This window comes from Protopterus annectens, chromosome 4.part1, assembly GCF_019279795.1.
Source record: "Protopterus annectens isolate FY-2018-M chromosome 4.part1, PAN1.0, whole genome shotgun sequence".
NCBI lineage: Eukaryota > Metazoa > Chordata > Ceratodontiformes > Protopteridae > Protopterus > Protopterus annectens.
In genome coordinates, this window is record NC_056734.1 from 721855290 (window position 1) to 721879289 (window position 24000).

The 24000-nt window shown below is 41.8% G+C and overlaps 1 protein-coding gene across 1 annotated transcript in view; it reads right to left on the bottom strand.

Moving 5' to 3' along the window:
* Window positions 1-24000, bottom strand: part of SSR3 (signal sequence receptor subunit 3) — a 104339-nt gene that overhangs the window by 63621 nt on the left and 16718 nt on the right. The window contains exon 3 of the mRNA XM_044070491.1: window positions 17848-17946. Within this exon, the coding sequence (XP_043926426.1) occupies window positions 17848-17946 (99 nt within the window). The remainder of the gene's footprint in view (window positions 1-17847; window positions 17947-24000) is intronic.

The window sequence follows — 24000 nt, forward strand, 5'->3', positions numbered from 1 at the left end:
TGAATAACAAATTAGCTTTGTTCCATATTACTTTCTTTTGTTACCCTTTTGTTCTATTGCCATAACTGAGTTTTCTTCTAAATTACTATAAACTCTGTCAGCATCAATTCCAGTGTATAATTTATTCGTCGTTGGAAGGCAAGTTACTGGTCTGTAGTTTTTGGGAGAGCCTACAGATTCTCTCTTAAGTAGGAGTACTGTTTTTCCTATTAACCAGGTTGGTGTTTTTTTGGGGTACGCATATAAATAGCTCTTACTCATGACTAAATCTTCATGTAAAGATGTTAATACTTTTAGCCAGAAGTTAGGTACTGCATCTGGGCCTGGGGTTTTCCATTTAGGAGCATTTAACTTTGTTTTGCTGGCCATTACTTCATCCAATTTCACATCCTATACATTTAAACTTCTTATTCTTTCTTTTACTTCTTCTATCCATTCAGCATCTTTGTTATGTTCCACAGGATCTTCATAGACATTTCTCCAAAATGTTTCCATTTCTTCTTTTTTTTGATGATGTTTCAGTTCCTTTTACCTTGTTTCCCCAATTATCTATAAAACTTTTTTCAGTCATCAAACTGCTTATTTGTACTTTTCCTTTATACTTGCCTGGAAATCTTCCAAGTTTCCATTTCTTTAATTTCTCCATTAGTAATACTGTTTTCTTATTTTTTGTATTGTGAAATTTTCCAAATTTGGATACCTTTTCTTCAAATATCTTTGGTGCTGCTGTTTGTACGGATTAGTTTTGTTTTCTCCTTTGCATAAATATTGCACCATATTAAATGTCTCCGTTTCCCATGTCCACATTTCTTCAGATTTCTCCTACTCCTCCTGTTTCTCCTTACTTGGGGGAATCATTGTTCCATGCTGTGATGCAACTTGTGCTAAGACTTTCTGCACCAAATTCTTCTCTTCACAGGTATTCCATAACTCCAGCTTCTATTTTTTAACTTCTACTTTACTAATCTTCTTTTAAACAATGCACCATATGAGCTCTTTCCCATATCCACACTTCTTTTTCACTTTTCAAAAATCTCTAGATTTTTGTATATTTTCACACCTCCTCAGTTGCTTCTTTTTCCAAACTGCCCAAAGTTTCTTGATCTATATGTTTTTCATAAATTTGGTGCATTAATGAACACGCATTTTTATTTGAAGCTACTGACATTTTTTGCGCAAGTATTTTTCTTTCCTATAATGTCTTTCAATGTTTTTGTATCTGTTCGGTCTGGAAATTCTGGGCTTCTTGCATAACAGTAACAATACATAATTTCTTTCTTATCCTCAATAGTCCACTCTATCATCTTTATGGCTCTTTATTGGCCTGTCAGTTTTTGTAATTTTTGTGGACTACTACTTTCTTCTACAATGGGAGGAGGGATCCTCCTCCTGAGACTGGCCTAGCCCCAGTGTAGGAATGTTTCCATATTTTGAGGATTCTACACAGTCATTTTTTCCAGTCCTGGCACCAGTATGCCTACCAGAATTGTGCACTTTATCCTGGGACTTGTGCACCCAGCTATCTTTTTTATTTTGTAACCTACTTCAGTCCATGTTACATGCTATAATAAATAAGTCTATATTATCAGTGTCTTCTTGAGATTTTGTGAAAAACAGGGTCCACCTTGGGAGGTACTCACCAAGACTACAGGATGAATTAAAATTCCAGCAACACTTCTCCCCCTTTGCTTGCTGATTTATCATCTCTCTACGTAGAGAGAGACTTTCAGGATTCCTGAAATGTTACTACCACTGAGTAAAACAAATCCCTGTCGGCACTAAAGTGTCAGTAGCCATGCTCTTAAATGGAGATTATGAGCACTGTCCAGTTGATAGACTTGAAAACTGTCTGAGACGCAGCCTCAGGGAAGAGATTACACCGTGTTGCCCGTCCATACATAGGACATTAGAATCATTCTAACCTTAGCTAAGATCCACATGAATAACAGGTACAAGGGAAACCACATGAACAAAGGTTGGCATTCCAAGACTTTGTCAGAGCATTTACACCCTTGTCTAGACATCTGGGAAATGAGCACTGTCCCGGGATACAAAGAGGTCTCTCTCTAGGACTACAAACTGGACATCAGAACACACACCTGCAGATTTGACATCTAAGCTACCAGAAGAACTGTGCAACTTAAATGATCTATTAGAATGCTTCTGCTCAGGTAAAGAATTAGTCCCATCCTTTTTGTTTACATACTGTAGGACAGTCCATGATGATATGGTGAAAACCCAGAACAAATAGATGACACGTACATGGCCTGTCAAGAATGCCAAACACTTTTGTTATGATGAAGTGGACCATCATCGACAAAAAGATTGAAACATTTTGCATCATACAAGACTGTAGTAAGTTTCGCCCCTTGTCTAACATCCATCATTAGCATATGAGCTAGGGAAAAGAGAGTTAGAATGGGCTGCCCAAAGTAGATTGTGCAAATAAAACTTGCCAGTGCAGTTCTCAAAGCAAGAAGGGACTCCAGCCACATACACTGGGTCCTCCAAACAGATCCATAACAAAACAGGCAATGGAAAAAATTTCTCATATGTAACCTGACATTATGAGCGATCATTAGATTTGCATACATGTAGCTCAGAATGCTAAGGAGGACCTTACCATTAAGCACAGTCAAAATTAAGCATCCACTGAAACAGGGTAACTCGCTCTTTCACACTAAGAAATGGCCACATCCATCAGAGATACTAACAGGACTCTAGAAATATATTCCACTTTGATGAATAGAGATCAAACTTCTAGTTGACTTAACAGTCGTAAATGCATATGAGATCACTACCCTCAAATAATTTCACGACTGAAAGTCTGCCAACATACGACCCAGAAGGCACGTTCATAAAAATAAAATACAGATAGCCTCTGCATTGAAGCTACTATGACACACAAGTTATCAGCTACTCAGAAAACGCTCGAGTCTGCTGGCAGACTAGCAGAAAGACTGCATGACTCTAATCCTGGTCCTCTACTTGCAACTTCCTGTGAGGTTTTCAAACCAAAATGTGCTAGCAGGTAGCCTTCAGCTATAGGATGATCATATATACTTCTCGCCAAAATTCTACTTACCAAATCAAACCAGACATCTTCAGGGAGAGGACAATCAAGAGCCTTAGGAGTAATGTCAACCACTAGAAGAAAACGGTTATCAAAACTGTAAGATGCTGTAGAGAAACATAAGACAGACAGGAATTGTATATGGTTTAGTTTCACTGATTTCATCTGTACACGCATTCTTCCTACCTAATCTGCCATTTTATGCATCCGGCTTTCTAGGTCTCACTCTTAACCCATTTTGCATAACTTTCACCTCCATACATCTCAGCCTCCATATGACCAGTCTTTGGACTCTGTCCATTAACCAAACAACTTTGTTTAAAAAATAAAAACAAAACAAAACAAAACAAACAAAAAAAAAAAAAACACACACCTCCCTTCCATTTGCATTATCTGCAAAGGGGTTTATTCTGATTTTTACCACTTCATACATGCAAGAAACTGACGAATACAGGGATGAGACCCCTGCAGGACTCCAATAATCACTTTTCTTGTCCACAAAGTCACTGTCACACAATTACCACCACCCTCTATCTCTTATTATTTATCTCAATTGCTTCCCACATCCTCCTTTGCTGGCCTAGCTCTGCTGTTTACCTAGCAACCACCTGTCTGGGACCCCACCCCAAAACCCACTCATAAAACTGGACATGCAAGACTAACAGCTCTCTAACAAGGAATCAGTTAGACCACCAACCAGACAATCTGAGTGCATGTCCTACTCCCTTACAGCAACTAGCTTTACTGCCTATGTGTATATGGGTGAGTATGCTGACACACACACACACACACACACACACACACACGCACGCACGCTTCTACTAATAAATCGAAAGATCACCTACCCGCAACAATGAACTGTTAATTTACCGAATGATCACACTATTTAATTTATTTTTTTTAAACAGGGAAAGTATGCACTTGGGTCAACTTTTAACGAAAAAACATACCCCGGTATGTCAAACCCACCTCCCCTAACTACATATACCAAACTCCAGGATCACACTACACTGAGAAAAAGGGCAAATTTCCTGTTGTCTAAATGCATACATTCCCTGTTAAAATATTCAGTAGTGTGATCGTTCAGTAAAATTAACAGATCAGTTTCAGGTTAAGTGGTCTTTTGATTATTAGAAGTAGACCCATACATATCATGCACAAACACATTACATTTATATGTACGCGCAGATTATATATATATACAAACACACACACACACACACACACACACACACACTAGAGAAAGACAGATAGAAGGATACAATTCAAATTGTCGATTAGAAGAAAAGCAGATGCAACTGATCACTAGTCAGATCTTACATTACCAGTTCCTGTACAAATACAGAGAACAGCAATCTCAGAGTTGGTATATATAAGTAGCAGGGGGTGTGGAGTTATACTCATGTTGATCTAGCGACAGCGGTTTCTTTACTGCCAAAAGGATGAAGAAACTGTGCCTGAACACCTTTGGTGATCCTCAGAAACTTTTTTTTTCTTGCAACCCCCCCCCAATAGAAAAAAAAAAGGGAAAACTCCATTATTGTTGAAAGGCACTTCGGTGCAAGTTCTACAATTTACTGGCAGTCACAGGAACAGCCGTCGATAAATTTGACTGCATACCATGAGGCGCAGAGGGCTTGACCCCTGCAAAAAAAAGTTAAAAAAAAAAGAAAAAAAGTTTAATGAATATTTTTTTCCAATTAGTTGTCTTTAGACCATTAAATCTTGACCACTTGTGATTTGATGTCATATGCTAACACCATACATGTACATGTCCACGCACACCCATTCGGACTTGCACCCTCCTCCCAACATTTCCCCTTGCTATATACACAGATGAAACACCTACTCAGTACTTCAGCCTTATCCCCCATTAGGAGTGATCTACTTCACATCTTTCTCAACGTAGTTAAGGTTTTACCCCACCTCAGTATCTCAGTGAAAACACTGCCTGCTTACCATAATGACAGACTTACACAATTCATAGTCCACTCTTCTAATCTTCAGGGCATAAATCTCAGGTTTGACTCAGCTTAGCATTTGAAATGTTTCTAGGTTTTAGATACTCCCCTTTTATTCATAAAGCACTGTGCCAGTAACACTCCAGCTCTACAGAGTGCCATATGAAAGCCAACCACAATAAGAAATAAAGCACACACAAGGACCAATTTGCATCATAAGAATATTTTCTCTTGTCCTCTTTTGCTTAAGGCCACAGGAAGGAGGACGGGTATGTTGAAGACTATTAAAGCCAGGGTCATGTCATTATGTCTAAGTTCACATCTCTTGCATCGAACATGACCCAGTCTACCTTCTTCAAACCTTGAGGACACAATCTTAAGCTCAACTGTAGCTTGATTTGTAAGCACTATGAAACAAATAACCAAACTTTTCTCTTTGATTCTCTCTCTTCAATATAAAATCATTACTGCCTGTGCACACCCAGAGCATGTAAGATTTATTCCCATACAGTTGGCGCAGGCACTGAAAAAACATCCAGTACATTGACTGAAAGAAGCCCCAACAGTAAAATGGGACCAACTGCTTTTGCATGTTTTTCTCACATCAGACCTCTGGGCATGAATAAGGATATGGGCAATCCAAGGTGGGCATGTAGCATCCTGAGATATGAACAAAAATGAAATAACCATGGGGTTATGCAGAAGGAATGAGGGGCTGACTGAGGCTTGCAATAAAGCAGCACTTATGAAGCATCAGCAGAGCCTGTTCAGGCATTGGCGTACTCAGGAATACAAGTGGCTAAAAGACAGCATGTGCCATTCCATAACCTTACAGCCAATCGATACTAGGTGGGGGTGTCAATAGATCACACTAATTCAGGCAGACATATCCCTATTCATCCTTTCTTCAGAAAGTTTTTATGTTGCTCTGTGTCTTCCCCTCATTCTCAGTTCTCTGCTTTGCCCTTTGGCCTCTATTGCCCCAAGGGTATTCACAAAATGCCTAGCTCCTGCGACTGCTTTCTGCACGCTCCAAAGCATTCACAGTGTTCCTTATAGAGATGACCTGTTGCTTCAGTTGCCTTCTTCCTAGTCGAATGTTGCAGTTCACCATTTCTCTTCTTCAAAGTCGGGGGTTTACTATCAACTTCCAAAAGTCCGACTCCCTCTCAGATCATGTGTATCTGGATTTCAGAATTTGGACTATGGCTATATTGACCCCTCTTTCTGCCTCCAAAGGTATTGTCGTTGACAGCCTTCTTTGTCTTTTCATCTCCTGACTGCCATACTAGTCAGGGAGTTTGTTCGAACCCTGTGATGCATGGCCTCTTCTATTTCAATGCTTCCTCTTGCCAGACTGCATCTGCAGAAGCTTCAATAGTACCTCAAGTTAGTTTGGTTGCAGCATAATCAACCTTCTCCTTCCTCGTCTCAAGAAGGAATTTAAGTGGGAGAGTCAAAAGTAGGTTCTCAACCCAGGCAAGCCCTTTCAGCCTCCAGTCCCTTCTCAAGATCTGTTTACTAATGCCTCAGACATAGGGTGAGGGCATCTCTTGGTCACCTGAAAGTTCAGGATCTTTGGCCTCCCCATCAGAAGTCAGACCATACCAACACCAAAGAGAGGAGGGCTCAGATTCTGGCCCTTCAGGCTTTTCACCCCATGTTCTCTGCGGGCCCCTTGAAGGTGTACTCTGCAGGGTGGTGCTTCAGGCTTGGGATGCATCTCACAGTTATCAGTTAACTCTTCAGGCAGTATACATTCCTTCAGAGCACACTCTTGTGGCAGACTCTGAGCAGGTCCAAAACACAGGCTCACGAATGGATGCTTCACAGAGACGCATTTCTGGACATTGTCCATTGGTGGGGTATTCCTCTGGTACATCTTTCTGCCTCCCTTCTGAACAAGCAGCTTCCTCTCTTCTGTTTCAGACTGCCATGCCATCTAGCCTGGAAGACAGACACCCTTTCCTTTCCTTGGAAGTTTCTTTATGCTTTCCCTCTTTTTCCTCTACTTCCAAGAATCCCGCAGAAGATTCAGCTGGACTCGCCAAAAACATTGCTAGTGACTCCCTTATGGCCGAGACAGCACTGGTTTCCCCCCTCTTAAAGCATCTGGCCAGGGAAAACCACCACAAATTCCCTCATAGGTTGGATCTCCTCACACATGACAAGGGAACTTGCATCCATCCTACTTGTCCACTCTGTAACTAATATTGTGGATGACAGGGTTTTGATCCCTTTCAGGCACCTCTTTTCTGAGGACATGCTCAAGGTTTTACAGGAGGCAAGGAAACCCTCAACCAGAAAATCTTGTTATGTCCAAATGGAAAAGACTTTCGGTCTGGTGCTATGCTCCTTACTAGGACCCGTTTTCAGTGGGTGTCCCTCTGGTCCTCTCTTACTTGTGTGAGTTGCTCCAGTCTGGCTTGGCCTATTATTCTCTGAAGGGCCATTTGTCAGCCATTTCTGCTCATCTGCCCTTGCCTCCTCCTTTGACTTCTCATTTTGAGGTCAAACAATTTCTTAATGGTGTTCTGCATATTAGGCATCCCTTGGGACCTTAATTTTGTTTTGGAAAAATTGACTCGGGCTCCTTTTGAGCCTGCAGATTCTGCTTCTTTGCAACATTGTACCTGGAAGACTGCTTTGTTGCTGGCTCTTACTTCTTCTGCTTGGAGGGTTTCTGAGCTCCAGGCCCTTAAGGCCACTCCTCTTTTTTTGTTTTCATTTCACAGGGACAGGGTGTCTCTTCGTACTTATCCTTCTTTTATTCCCAAGGTGATAAATGCGTTGTCCTTAAATCAGTCAGTACAACTCAATTCCTTTTTCCCTTCTCCTCAGTCTGCTAGTGAGAGGGTCCTGCATACCTTGGATATGCACAGGCAGCTCGGGTACTATTGGATAAAACTAGGACTATTCACATGTCTGATCAGCTTTTTTGTTTCCTTTTGTCCCAGGTCTTTGGGTTTGGCTGTTTCCAAGCAAATCTTGGATATCTAAGGCAATTTATTTTAGTTATTCTTTTCTTGGCTTCAGTTACAGCTCATTCTACTAGGGCTGTTGCCTCCTCTGGTGCCTTGGTCAAGAGGCTGGACACCAATTCCATCCTTGAAGCTGCTACTTTGTCTTCAGTGCACCCCTTTACTAAGCATTACAGTTTGGATATGGTTTCTAGGGTCAGAGCAGGTTTTGCTGAAACCATTTCATGTGGGTTTGTTGATGGTGCTCCTCAGCCTTCCACCTCGCATTCTGTTTCTTGAGCTGTTTCTCTCCCTTCTTTAATGAATACTGCAACAGTGATATAGGAGGTCATAGTACAATTGCGTACAATCTTACCATAACATTAGATGCCCTTCTCTTCACTGTTGCAATATTCGCTCCCTCCCTCCAACCCTCTCTTATTTATTCTGCATTTTTTCCTTCTGGATGTCCATGGACTCCTTCGGCCTAAGACGACTGTTCTCTTCTAAGGCAATTCAGTTCTGGGTACTTGTGTCTGTATGTCCCTTTTATGCCCTACATTCTGTGCAGCGAGCACGTGATGTACAGCACAAACAAGATCTCTTTTAAGCTCATCTATAGTGGCCAACTGATGGGCTGCCTGGGGCAGACATCCCCTTCTTTAATAAACACTGCAACAATAAAAAGAACATCTACTGTTATGGTAAGATTTTACACAGCTGTACTGTACTGGAAGTCACAGAAATCTAGAACTGTCCTGAGGTCCTTAAGTCTTTTGTAGAACTAAAAAGAGCCTGAAGTAATATCTTGATCTTCTCTACTCTGATAGGACCTTTTAGATGGCACTTTTCTGAAGGAGACTTAAGGCCTCTTCTTGAAAGGGTGAGACTTCGAACAATCTAAGAAAGTATTGTCTAGGAGAGGGGTCGAAGTGCATTCCAGCCTCTAGATATAGCTATCTAAACCAAGCTGTTGTATACAACAGCCAGCCACACAGATCAATGGAAGGATGAACAAGCAACTTCAGACAGACAGTCTCCAGAGCTGGACAGTCAGACAAGACTTTAAAGGGGCAAAAGGCATGGTAGCAAATCCCTGAAGAGCCACAGTATCTCCTGTTAAGCGAGGAATTCCTTCTTCCGGCTGTAGGTCCCTTCTGGAAGTTTCCCCAACCTCTTGATTTCTCTGTTGCCACTGGCCTCATATCAACACAAAATCACAAGGATTTATTTTATGCCTTCAAAAAGATGCAATGCAGAGTCTCAAACACACATACAGCTGTGACAGTCTTCTCTCTCACCATCTTCCAGTTATTCTTTCACCTTGGGGCCAAACAGGTTGGTTCTGCTGAAATGAGCCTTAAAGGACATCTTGAAATTCTCAGCAAAACTGGTCACATGTAAGAAAGAGTGGCTATGTACAGACACTGGCACCAGTGGCCCTCACTGCACCATCTACAGAATTATGTACGAGGGAATGGTAGGTTTGAAATAAATGATATTACCATCAAAAAAGGAGTCTGGACTTGAGCTCATTATCTGGCATCTTCTCCAGTATCTTCAAAATGTTCATAGGTTCATACTAGGCTATCTGCCCTAGGGCATTTATAAGCCTAGCCAGAGTGTGTTTGGCTTTCGCCACCCATTTTAAATTAATTTTGCTATGCCCTTTTTCGAGGTTAGTATACTGTGCCTCTGTCCAAGAGTGACACAGAAGTGATACCCGGGGTAAACCTACGATCTCCCATCCACTCAAGATTCCTCTTGAAGAGAGTCAATGAGGGACTCTGCCTAACCTGGACTGGGATTTTATTCCAGAGTGAAGGGAGCCTCTGGGTTATGAATCTGTCCCTCCAGCATGTCCTATTTATTTCAGTGCTGAGATTCAAGTCTCTCGAGCGCGTAGCTCGATGGGATTTGGATTTTCTGAGTTGCAGCATGTCCATTAATTCCGGGTTGGACATGGCTTTATACGTCAGGCACAGATTGCCTCTGAGCAGGCGGTATGTCACTGAGTAGAGCTGGAGTTTCTTTAACCAGCAGCATATGGCATCTGTTTGAGCCCTTTGATCCTCTTGGTGAGGTACTTTTGGGGTCTTTCCAGTTGCTGCAGGTGTCTGATAAGGTACATCCCAAAAGGGGCATTGTACTCAATTATGGGCCTGATGAGGGATGAGTAAAGAGGCTCGATTACCTCCCCTGATCTAGATGTGAATCCCTTCATGATCAGGTGGGCTATATAAAATGTTTTTCTAACCACTTTGGCCACGTGGTTGTCAAATGAGAGATTGCCATCAACTTGGGTCCCCAGGTCCCTAATTACTTCTTCTGTACTTCTTCTGTACTTTACCACCTATGTAGTAATTTATGGGCACTTTGTTTTTGCCAAAGGGGATGACTATACACTTTTTGGTGTTTAGCTTGAGGCCATGGCTCTGGCACCAGTTGTCTGTTTCTATGAGGCTCTTTTGGAGGATGCTTGTGTCGGCTGGAGAGTCGATTATGGCGCCCAGTTTGCAGTCATCTGCGAACTTGGTCAGTCACAGTCCTTCCGTGTTGGCCTGTACCTCCGAGAAATATAAACCGAACAAGAGAGGTCCCAGGACTGAGCCTTGTGGGACGCCACTTGTAACTGGTTTGGAGTCTGACATGGCTCCAGCAATTCTAACCATGTGGGTTCTGTCCTTGAGCCAGTTTGCAAACCATCTAATGACATAGGGGTTTATATTTAAGCTGGTGAGCTTATCTATAATGCCCGAGTGGGGTATTGTATCGAAGGCTTTTGCGAGGTCCAGGTAGGCTGTGTGGACCACCTTCCCCTCGTCAATGGCCTTGGTGACTGTTTCAAAGAAATCAACCAGGTTTAAGAGGCAGGATCTGCCCTTAACAAAGCCGAACTGGGTAGGATCCAGTGTCTGTAGGTCCCCAATATCTTTATTTATGAGGTCCATGATGATCCTTTCCATAGCTTTGCAGACCAAGCTAGTCAGGCTTATGGGGCGATAGTTTCCAGAATCCGTTGAGGCACCACCTTTGTGGAGAGAGACCACTGTTGCTGTACGCCACTCTTTGGGTACATATCCTGTAGTAAAGGCTGAGATTGAACAGTAGTTTTATGTTTGGGTTTAGCTCTTCTTGGAGTTCATGTAGGACGCAGCCGGGACACCGTCTGGTCACATTGATGCTGTGTTTTTTGCTTTGGAGAGGGCGGCTCTTACCTGAGCATCTGAGATGTCAGGGGGGGCAGCACTCTGCTGGGATGGATATTTGCCCTTTTGGGGGGGGGGTCTGCGAGGAGCCTGCCAGCTAGGATGTTGGCAATGTCTGTGGGTTTGGTGTATTTTTTGTCATTTTGGACTAATTCTGAGCATATCTGGGAATTCCCACCCAGGTTCCTAACATAACTAAAAGAAAGCCTTGTGATTATCCTTAGTGTCCTGTGCAATTTTTCTCTCGAAGCTGGCCTTAGACGATTTTGAGTGCCCGTAGTTTTTTGCTAATACTGATCACAGATGCCTTCCCCTTTTTGGGATTTTGCTCTATCATGTAGTAGCTTCCTCCTTCTACTGTATAGTTTGTTTATGGCTGGGGTCCACCAGACAGGACGTCTGCCTTTGGAGAACTGGGTCTTGATTTTATCTGGGATTGCATGATCCATGCATTCCTGAAGGTGTTCATAGAATGCATTTATAAAGGATTCTGCGGTCTGGGCCGTATTTTCCACAGGCCCGGGGGCTTTGAAGGATTCCACCGTCACTTTTGAGGAGTGTGAAATTTGCTTTAGAGAAGTTTTTCACTGTGGTTTTCTGGGCAGGGGGTGGGGTCGGGATGTGAATATCCAGTGAGATTAGTTTATGGTCTGATCTTACCAGTGAGGGATACACTTCTGGTCTGGAGCATAGAGTCCCCATGTTGGTGATGATCAGGTCCAGTATGTTTTCCCCTCTTGTGGGAGTGGTAACAAGTTGTTCCATAGCATTTGATTTTATAAATTCTAGGAACCTTTGGGCTAGGGTGTTGGAGCTAGAGTAATGCTCCCAGTCTATGTTTGGGTAGTTGAAGTCACCCAATATAATGGCGTTTGGAGAGACCTTCATATTTTCCAGTGTTCTCAGGAAGGCCAAGTGGGATTCCTGAGTTTGGGAGGGTGGTCTGTAGCAAGCTATAAACTGGAAGGCAGTTTTACCCACTGTTAGTTGCACATGGATAGTCTCTGATGCTTTGTGCTGTGCCACCAACCGGGAGGAGTGGGTATCTTTGACAAATATTGATACTCCCCCTCCTTTTGTGGTTCGGTCCAAGTTTTGGGGCCGAAAAGCATGGTATGAGGTATAACCTGGTAGTGCTGGGGTGCTCTCGGGAGCCTTGAACCAGGTTTCTGTTACTGCACAGATATCGATGTTCTCCATGCTAAGGAGAGTTTTGAGTGCGTGCATCTTGAGGTTTAGACTTCTGGCGTTGAGTAGCATTACTCTTAGTTTCTTATCCCTTGTGATACCTATGGAGGTGGGTTTGTCTTTTGAGCCTTGCCTAAAAAAGGCACTATGGGGGTGGCAAGAGCCTTTGCCAATATCCGAAAGCCCAGGGGTGACAGGTGCAAGCCGTCCCTAGCGAAGCATCGTGGCTTGTCGAGCATGTCATCCCAGGCTAAAAGGCATTGGAACCCCCTTGAATGACACCAATACTTGAGCCAATTGTTAAAACTGATAATCTTGTCTTCATATTGTGGCATCATTCTTGGTGAGGGTAAGATGCTACTCAAGGTCAGGGTCATACCGGCCTGGGCTACATGCTCAGAGAGCTCCTCTATGTCTCTTTTCGTGTAGTCCAGGGAGGTACGTCTCAGGTCATTCACACCAGCATGGACACTGACTGAGTCATATTTGTACTTGCCTTGGAGTGACCTGAGTGCTTATGTTATGTGGCGGATCCTAGCGCCCGACAGGCAGCTCACCGTGACCTTCTCCTTGTTCAGCCTGGTGAGCGGGACGTCAGTGTGCCTGACGATAGAGTCACCTATTACAAGTGTATCAGGTGTGTTGTTTAGCCTTAAGGGCTGTGACTGTTCGGCACACTGGCTTTGTGAGCTATGTGTTGCATGTGTCTTGTTTTGGGGTAGCGGTTGCTTGGGTGTCTGCTTTGGAGGTCTCTGCTGCTTAGGCAGATTTTTACTTAGAGCCTCCGAGTATGTTTTTGTGTGTTTGGTTTGCTGTCGTGGTAGGTCTATGAGAGACTGGAATTGTAGTGAGTGTGGTTTCCTTCTGAGGAATTGTAGTGAGTGTGGTTACGCCAGTACTGAGTTGAGAGAGCTTAGCCTCCAGTTTGGCTATATGGTTGCATCTCTCACATGTGTTGGAATTTGTTGGGAGGAGGAGAGGGTTGTCTGTGTACATGAGGCAGTTGTAACATTGCCTCAAGATTCCCAGATTCACCAGCTGGACCGGAGAGGAGATTGACAACTGACCTTTGGATATGCTAGAATAGTATTGGGAATTCTTTTATAATTGAAAAAAGGGCCAATGGGGAACAAGGTACTCAAGGGGAGTTTGTGAGGGTGTAGTGCTTTTAATTTTTTAGTGCTGACTTATATAATTGCTTTAGTGAGCAAGTGCCAGGTAACTTAAATGCAATGTGACGTTGCATTTAACGACAAACAGCAACTTTCTTTCAAGTGAAACAAAGAAATAAGTACAGTAAGCAATGCAGATATCACTAGGGATCCACAGAAGCACTGAAAAGCCGCGTTTTAGGTGGAATTAGCGTTTCAGGGAAATAACAAGCAAACAAACAACAAGCATACAAACAAAGCTAGATTCAGCAGGCCTGGATCTAGTCTATGCTACAGCAAACAAGGTGTACCAATTTCAGTAAGAAACAGTTCAAATATGCAGGCACTATAAGCCTTTAACCAGAAATTCCCTGCTCAGAAGGGCAGAGTCCAGCCTCTCCTCCCACAAGAGTGCAGACCACGAACCTTCTTAATGTAAAATAACTGGCCTGAAGCCCAAGTGCTTAAACCAGAACTAATACACTTTTAGAATAACAGACACTGAGCCCTCAATCAGCAGTTCCCAACTTAGAAGGATGTAAGCTACCTGTCCTGCCACCATAGTGCAGGCCACAAACCTTCTTAATGTAAAACAACTGGTTACCAATTACTGTTACCAATAAGCTCACTCTGAAAATCAACATATGCAGTAGGTGGCTGAACACTGTGACGGAGAATATGTAGGACATATACACTCACTTCCTAAAGTAGTCCAATATTCAGGAATCCTTGTCAGAGGGATAAGTAGTGAGGTTCTGAGGTGTAGTGATCTTCCTGAGGGCTGGTACAACAACAAAAGATTCAACAACTGGATTCTGAGCCCAAATGCTCCAATAGTAGGAGGCTATATGATCCTGGGCAGTGTCCTAGGAATAAAAGCCACAACATCTGGTTCCTTCCCCACCTCTAAGCACAGAAGAGCTCACCTTGTCGGGAGGGCGAACCAACCACGGGGTTATGGCAGGAGATTTTTATGACTGCTGCAACACCTCTTCTGGAAAGAAGGAGAGCTCTAAGCCCTTCCACATTTTTGTATCATCTCTACGATCTACTTGGACTGAAATCAATGGGAGAAATAGGTTCACAGATTAGTACTAGTGTTAGGGAACCACCTGCATCATCATAATCCATGTCTGGAGTACAGAACTCTATGGGGGAATAAATGCGTTTCCTCTTGCACAACAGTTTCCCTCCCTTCCTTGGTGGGAATGGCTCGCAATTCATAGGTTGGTACTAGGCTATCGGCCCTAGGGCCTATACAAGCCTAGCCATAACAATTCCCTGGCTATTTCTTCCCACAGTATTTTCTTCCCTGGACCCCTGTCTAGTAGGGTGACCGACGTGATCCCCAGACTGATGTGATCCTCAGAGTGAATTTCCTATCTCCCATCCAATCATCAATGTTCCTTTTGAAGAGGGCCAAAGAGGCGCTCTGCTTAACATGTATGGGCAGTCTATTCCAGAGTCTGGGGAGTCTCTAGGTCAGGAACCTAACCCTCCAGCATGTTTTGTTCATTGCGATGACAACATTTAGACCCCTGGAGCGTGTCTCTCTGAGGGATTGGGATTTCTTTAAGTGTAGCATGTCCAACAGCTCTGGGTTTGACATGGCCTTGTATTTTAAGCAGATACTGCCTCCGAGTAGACGATATGCGAAGAGTATAGGTGGAGTTTTTTTTTTTTTTTTTTTTTTAAGAAGATCAGCATAGGGCATAGTGAGGCATTTCTGTGGCCTTTCCAGTTGTCGGAGATGTACATACCAAATGGGGCGTTGTATTCTATAATGGGTCTAATGAGGGAAGAGTACAGTGGGATAATGACCTCCTTTTTTTCTGGAAGAAAAGCCCTTAGTGATGAGGTGTGCCACATAGAAGGATTTCCTGACTGTTGTGGTGATGTGGTTATCGAAGGTGAGACCACTGTCCAGCTGTGTCTCCAAGTCTCTTATTACACTTTCGGTGTTTAGTGTACTGCCACCTATGTGGTAATTCACGGGTACATGTTTTTTCCCAAAGGGGATAATTATACATATCTTGGCATTGAGCTTGAGTCCATGGATCTGGCACCAAGCATCTGTTTCTGTAAGGCCCTTTTGTAGAATATCCACATCATTTGGAGATTCAATAATGGCTCCCAATTTGCAGTCCTCTGCAAACTTTGTTAGCCAGAGTCCCTGTGGAGGGAAAGTAAGCATAAGAATTACCACATCCTCAAACTTTCAGACAGCTATCTGTGAAATACTCTACCTCAATCCTGGGAAGATCAAGGGGTGCATGGGAGATTAAATTAAGAGGTCTGTTGATCAAAACAGGAACTGCAACAAGCACAGAAGAAGGTTAATGCATAGAAGACTGAAATGTTGATGCAACAGTCTATGTTAAAATATGCTCAGTTCCAACGATATCAATGCTGAAGGACTAGATTCAGCACAGCCTTGTACCAACATCAACAACTTTGAGGCTATAACACCAAATCAATCACCCATATTTGACATTAAGAGGTCTCCCTGAACAGAGGTTGGCAGAGTCCTTCAGGACTGGGGCTTCAGCAACAAAGAAATTGATATTTGGAAGGCACCACCATCCCTGAAACTCAACCTTGACCCTTCATCTCCAAGGCCCAAGGCCAAAAAGGAAGCTTGATGCAACAGAATCAGAGGCAGACAGCACAGATGGCTTTGTAAACATGGGAAAAATATCAAAAGAAATGGCTCGGCTCTACAGACGAACATGTCAATATCAACACATGGTCCCCAAAGATGACTACAGTCGACTTGCACACAACTTCCTGTGTTTACTCTGGTGCCTGCAGGCTGCTTGCCAGCCTCAAAATGTTTACTGCCATAAGAAGAACCAATAAGGAATCAGAAAACTTTCCACAAAACTACCATTACAAAAGACCCTCAAGATGAACACCACATACAACAGTACACATGCACAACACTAAATCCACTCCCTTCCCTAGCCCTTAAGTTTGACACACACACACACACACACACACACACACACTTCTGAGGTTTGGCATTAAACTGATAATGCTTAAACTGATATGCAAAGATAAATCACCTCTGCTATTAGCAAGCCTCCCAGGTTGCAAGATTTGAAGCAGTGCTGAGCGCCTGCTCAAGCATACAGTTTATATTATAGATTTACTTATTTATATTTTTTCCTATAAGCATACACATTGCTGGTTGGAATATGTGAAAACAAACAAACAACTTGCCCTTATTTCACATCTCAGTTCATAGATCAGTTCTCACCCTCCAACCTATATTCTTTTTAATGTAGAGGCACCTCAACTCATTCTCACTCATGAAGCCAAACCAAATTTATTTATTTATTTATTTAACATTTGTTGACCGGGAATGTCCGACTAGGTTCCACAGAGCCTGTTTTCAGCAGAGGCCCGGGGAGAAATGCTCCAGATGCATGTCTTTGGAATGTGGGAGGAAACTGGAGTACCCGGCGGAAACCCACGCGAACACAGGGAGAACATGCAAACTCCACACAGAAGGCACCCCAGCCGAAAATCGAACCGGAGAACCTCTTGCTGTGAGGCAACAATGTTAACCACTGCACCACTGTGCCGCCCGCGTTTACGCTGTGCTTGGCTTCACACTTGCAGAGCTATTTGTGAGGGCAACACCTTCCTACTCATGCCTACAGCACCTGAAAGGAAGCCCAAATATAGTGCTATTGATGCAATGTGGCTTAAATCACTGTACTGAATTTGTGGTAATCAACAGAATGATTAAACAGTTTGAATGTGACAAAAAAAATTATACAATCAAGGCAAAAAATCTGCTGTACTCAAATATTTTATTCACAACTTCAGGGAACTGCTGTTCAATGTGCTAGGCCTCAGAGGAGTAGCATCCAACTAACAGAGCTGTGGGGCAAGTTGAGCTGATCCCTAGATGTCTGTCTCAGCATTCATCAAAACATATTTGAATGGGCACATAAGACCAAAGAGTTGAGCCAATAACTATTTTTCTAGTCAAGGCAAAGTCTCCCACACACCCCCATGCATAAAGCCGCACTCTGTAGTGCATAACTCCGATGTTTCCAAACATCTGAGCACGCTACAACGGTTGTGATGGGCAGATGCTGTCTGATGTCAACAAATGCACCTGCAAAAACAATGAAGCAATAGTCAGAAACATAATACATGCTACCTCCATGGTGACTGCAGAAACAGGTCAGTAATAAGTACTATTTTCTCATTTGCAGGAGCGCTACTCCCACTCAAATAAAAATCCAGAACAGGGTTTCATCCAGTACAGCCAACCATAAACAGAAGTGTTACCTCTCATCCTTTTCCTTGCGAGACATCTTCCTGTTGTCAGTCTCTGAAAGTTTTCGCGTCACTTCCTTTGACACTGCATCTTCCCTCTTTTGGGCCACTCTGCATTTCAAGCAAAATAATTCACTTACATGAGGCTTTACACTTAGTTTTAAAAGTGTTCCAGTCAGTGAGACAATGGGGGGGGCAAAAACACAGAAAAAATGCCACTAATAAACAAGTCATCTTGTTTATTTCAGCTGCACTGCATGACAATGTGTTAGAGACAGTCTAACCCATTTAAAACAAGATGACCCCCAACAGGTACAGTACACTGCTGCTGCTATCTAAGTACATTCTACACGCAAATGTTCAAGAAATACAACTTGAGTCCATGGACTTTGAAAACACTAGTATAGCAAATATATATATATATATATATATACATACATATATATACATACATATATATACATACATATATATACATACACACACACACACACACACACACACACACACACACACACACACACACACACACACACACACACACACACATATATTACCAGTATCCGTGGCCTACATAAACATTTATTTAAAAGATAAGACAATGTTGCAGTGAATAGAAAAGTAGCATTCTCACAAAGAAAACAGATGCTTCTAGAATGTCATTATGTTGTATTTATTCTTTCACTTATTTTCTGTTTAATACAGTCTAGGGTTACATTGGACTCTTTGAGCCTGTCTTGGCATTCAATAGGAACAGCACAATGAAACTAATCCAGTAAAAGGCAACAACCCATCACTGGCATACTTCTCAACCTTGGCAAGCAAGAAATCTGGACAAATCCTATAATAATAGGGGTGGGGACAAAGGCCCAAAATCAGGGACAAATTTTAAACATTGCTCTAATAAATTTAGAAACTTGCTAGAGTAACAGATTTTGTATTAGTATGGATTCTTTGAAGGATATGAAGTCTGAAACCAAAATAGGTCTCATTATTTAGTAACTTCAATGATTGGCAATTTGCCAGAAAACCACAAATTTAATATGAGAACCAGACTAAAAATATTAGGCAAAACGTGGGACATTCTGCAAAAATCTGGACAGTTGAGAGTTGTGCTCATAGGGCATGCAAATATAGTCACTCACTCAAACGACACAAATGGCTATGGGCAAGTTGGAGGAGTACCAATTCACCTAAAATCACATCTGTGGGATGCAGGAGAAACTGAGGCAAGCTACAAAAACCCATGTACACACAAGATAATCCATAAGAGAACTGAAGAGTGAAATCAAGAGCTATGATGCAGTACAGATAACTGCTGTCATGTCACCAAGTCCACTACTTAATGCTGCTCTAAGGAGGCTAAACACATGAAAAACGACAATTACCAAAACCTGGAATGGTCAGTAAGCTAGTTAGCTCCACGGGTCCAGAATGCTGTTCAGTGGAGTCCCAGAGGAAAAAGTCTATAACAGCTGCATCCACTTTGCAAAGTACATTAGAAAAACACAAGAGAAGTGTAAGCTTATAAAGCATGAATAGTATAAACAAATAAAATTATAAATATTTAAAGAAATGAGTGAACATTTCATACAATATAAAAGAAAAAGCAGGTTTAGTATTACACATATCATTATGCATTCCAGTAAGACTGCCAACGGTGAGTACATGCATGTTTGTGTTTGAAATGGGAGTGATAGTACACTACTTCTAAGAACTTTACATAGATATAAAATGCAGTGTGTGTGACAATAAAGCAATAAACTAGGATAGTATATGTGAACAGGAATAAACATGGGGTATTGATGTACATACAAAAGAGAAAGAGGTGCCAGATAACCAAAATGCACATTTTTTACTTAAGTTTCTGATCATCACACTCAACTGCATCATCAGCCAAACCACATAATCTGGACAGTAAACAATGACATCCACAACGCAATGGACTGGCTTTCATGATAAGTGACAAACCTTGCAGCTTATCACAGCATACTCAAATTATCATACAAGAACAGGGACTTGGTTGCTGGACAGAGTCCGGATGAAGCCACTGGTATGTGAATGGGATGAATGGAAAGGGTATTAAATAGAAACTGAAGGAATAGGTCAGTCTTCTCTCCAGAAATCAGAAGAGACAGGAAGAAATTAAATGGGTACAAAAGATAATCTAAAGAGGATTTGAAAAAGTAATCTTGAATAGGAAAGATGGGAAAGTGGAATATATGCAGATTTTAGGGTCCAATTACTCCCTGAAACTGTGAAAATACTTCTTATTGGACAGTATGAACCCACAGAATAGGTTATGGGAGGTGGACAGGACATCCATGAAAGCATTCCAGTGGGTATCACACAGGTAGAGAAACGGTGTGAAAAACAAAGGGAGAAATGGAAGAAAGGTAGAAAATTAAATTAAAAAGGCACACTAGAAAGGCTGCCTTCTTCTGTTGTCAAGAAAATGCAAGTTACTAAAATAAAGCTATTAAGTGACACAGTCAGTGAAATATACTAAAAATTGTCTGGAAAAGCAAAAACATCAGAATTAAGATAGTCAATTTCTATGCTTAGCATCAAAATCTCTTGTGACACTACTCACACACTTGTCATGATTGCTACTGACCTTTTCCAACAAGCTGTTTCATGCATTTTTATTCATCCCACAGTCAGAAACAGAATTTCAAAAACAGAATTCCAATGCCTGATGCCGAACATGAGTACGAAATCCAAATGGACAGCAAAGCAGAGCACACCCGCCTGTTTCTAGCATTATGCCCTTCTAACATTTACTTCCTCCAATAGCGGAAAAAATATAAAATGACTAACATGAGTGCAAAAATAAGAGCCAATAAATTCATGCCACTTAGAAAATTAGTAGTTATAACCCTGTCATAAACCTCCAAGTTTTGCTGAATAGGTTAGTGAAGCATAAAATAGCTATAAACAGTACAATGGCCAAGAAAAGGAGACAATTTGGCTTGCTTGCTTAATTTGTATTTATTCTACCTTTATACATTAACTTTGCAGATTAGATGCCACACCATTTGAAATTCATGGTTTGTCCACCTTCAAAACTACAGGACTGCGATGACCATTAAAGAAAGTTTACAAAACTTCACTGTAGCATATTACCATTGAGAGTCTGAAGTCTGCATTTCAGAACAGCAAGACTGAAGGTGCAAAAAGAATCAGACTTTCTTCTATTATTATTTATGCATCCATCCATCATTGACTGGGTTAGTCCCACTATTCTACTGGCCTTTTTGCAGGGGATACCCAGCAAGTTTCGATACATACAAATACTTCAAGAATGGGCAATCATGCCCTTCTAGCCTGCCAATATACCAAAATAACTGTTCCCATAAGTGTCCAGGCTGTTCTTAAAAATATCTAAACTAGTACTTGCTTTAATGTAATTTGCTAGTCTATTCCATGCATTAGTTACTCTCTCAAGAGAGCTAATTAGTACACTTCTCATTCCTATAGAATCCTTTACAAAGGTTGCAGACAGCTGTGGCTTGGAGCATTTCTTTTTCTCCGAGGTATATCAACCTCAAAGTTAGCAAATATATTAGCAAGGTTGTGGGGATGCAGGGGGTTAAGTTTCTGCCCTCCCTTCAAAAAGAGAATTTAAAATACTTAAATGTTCTTTCCTGCTCTCTCATTTTTTTCATAATTCCAGGATGTGCAAATCTAGGATGTATACCAGGCCGGTTCTGTGTTGCGACCAATAAGACACTCACTGAACTTCAGAGGTACACAGCAAATATCTAGTACTAAATTGTAAAGTAACTTATGTTTATCCAATGTAGGTTCACCACCCATTGCAGAATTTGACTTGTTTATATGTCTGTACTGCAACTGTTATCCTATGTGTCTTTGTATTAATGTAGGCCATTGTATAATTTGCGAGTGGAGCTTTGCTCCCCGGGCCTTTGCAAAGTTTTTCTTTCTTCTTTTTGCTTTGCCCAGTCAGACTTTCATACTGTGACAAATCACCATGGGAAATGCCACTCAAAAAGAATCCTTATGAAATCAAAGTGAAGAGGAGAAAACACAATAAAACTACACACAAACAAGGTAGATAGGAAGCTTAAAGCTGTAAACAAGGGTGGAACAGGACAGCAGAAATATGAAGAAGCCCTAATTTCCTTTTAAGAAGGGACAAAGTAGGTCACACCTGAAAACTGACACAAAATTAGCAGTACTCACTGCCTACACTGCCCTATTCCTTCTTACAGAAAAAAGGGTGTGTCTGGTACACACTGGAAACTTTGAACAGAAGATGAAACAGAGGAGGAAAAGGTAGCTCAATAATTAAAATCAACCAATATTTAGTCCCATATGAAAAATGAGCAAATACAGCATGCAACAAAACTAATCAGCCAGTACTTCGAGCTCCCTTCCCTACTCCAAGAACTCTGCCAAGTGCCAGTTCTATGCACTACAGGAATCCATTCCCAGCTACAACACAGTAAAATACACTACTTGTTACAAACTTCTCACCATCAGAAGATGGTATTTAATCACAGCTTCAAGGTAACAGTGAAATTTAGTAAAGAACACTTCTATGTGCGTGTACCCAAAATGTCTGCCAAACCTAAAAGGTCATGGAGCACAAGAAGAAAAGTCCCCACGATCAGAGTGAGCAGCCTACATATTACACATACTCAACCCCTATGTGAAATACAACAGGGCAAGAAAGAATTGGTGAATCACAGCAGCAGCTACCTATTCTGGCTAGATACACAATACTAGAAAAAAAAAGAGTCAACAGTTGTGGTGACAGTAAAGAGAAGGGTTGAACAAATCATGCTGGACTTGTATTTGTGAACGATTATGACAGCACACACTTCAGTTTGCAATCTAATAATGCCTACAAAGTTATACAGCACACACATTTAAATGAATCTAGGATGTCCCACAAACAAAATCACTCTACCCTACCCATGTGCTTCATGGGAATCCAAGCCAACAATAATCACTGGTGACTGGTGTGACAGAACACACATTCTGGTTTATGCTAAAAAGAAAATGCTACTGGACCCACCTACACTTGCTATTTTACAATTTGTGTCTGCCAGTGCAGCTGTCTCAGGTGTCAAAAAAAGCTGAAAAGGTTTGGGCGCAGAGAGTAAACAACTGTATAATTCTAGGAGGAGGGCTCTCCCTTCTGTGTTTCAAAAACTCTAATTAAGGAAGTGCCAGAGACTTTTGCCATGGTTTGGGACTTCCTTAAATGTAACTACTACTTCTTCAAGAGGAGACTGGAAAAGAACTGGATCTCTGCAGCCAGTTAGGGCAGTCAGCACAGCTATCACCACTATTCATTTCTGAAGCGATACAGGCAGAAGGGTACTTGTGTATTACCGCAACCAGATCTGTAAGCAGGCATAATTTGCAATGTCATCTCAAAGTACCACACTTTAATTTTTTCCCGTGAAAACCCAAGTGTTCAAAGAAAATAAAAAATAAGAAAGTAAGGAAACATGTTCAAGTGCATTATTCATTCAAAACAAAGAACCCATCACAACTAACATCCAAGCAAAGTGTAAAAGAATTACTTCTTCGCTTTATCCAAATAACTGTACGCAAATAACTCATTAAATGATTCACAGAAGTAATGGCCGACCTGTGTTACAGTGGTTCTTAAAGGAGGACTTTCAATAGAATAGTTGGAGCTGAATATACTCTGGCTGATGATTTGGTTTTACTTTGTATCCTTCCAGTTGACATGGCTAACAAATGATGTGATATTCAAAGGCAGCATATAATGCTGATCAACATGTTGTACAAACACTGCATGAAGTACAGCCCTAGGCAAAAGGGTTCCACACACAGAAAGATTTACAATTGCTGAAACTCAAGGCGGACAACAGCAGTTTCAGAGACATGGCTAACAAGCAATGTCAAATTCAAAGGCAACAATTTCTGTTGATCAAAATGTTTGAACACTGCATGAAGTACAGCCATAGACATATGCTTTACACACACACACACACACACACACACACACACACACACACACACACACACGCACACACACGCACACACACACACGCACACACACAACTAAACTCACATGCTAGCCAACACCAGTTTCGGAAACAGTACGTAGGAGTTTACACATCCCTTTTCAGTACAAGATAAATTAGTTTTGCGATAACATTG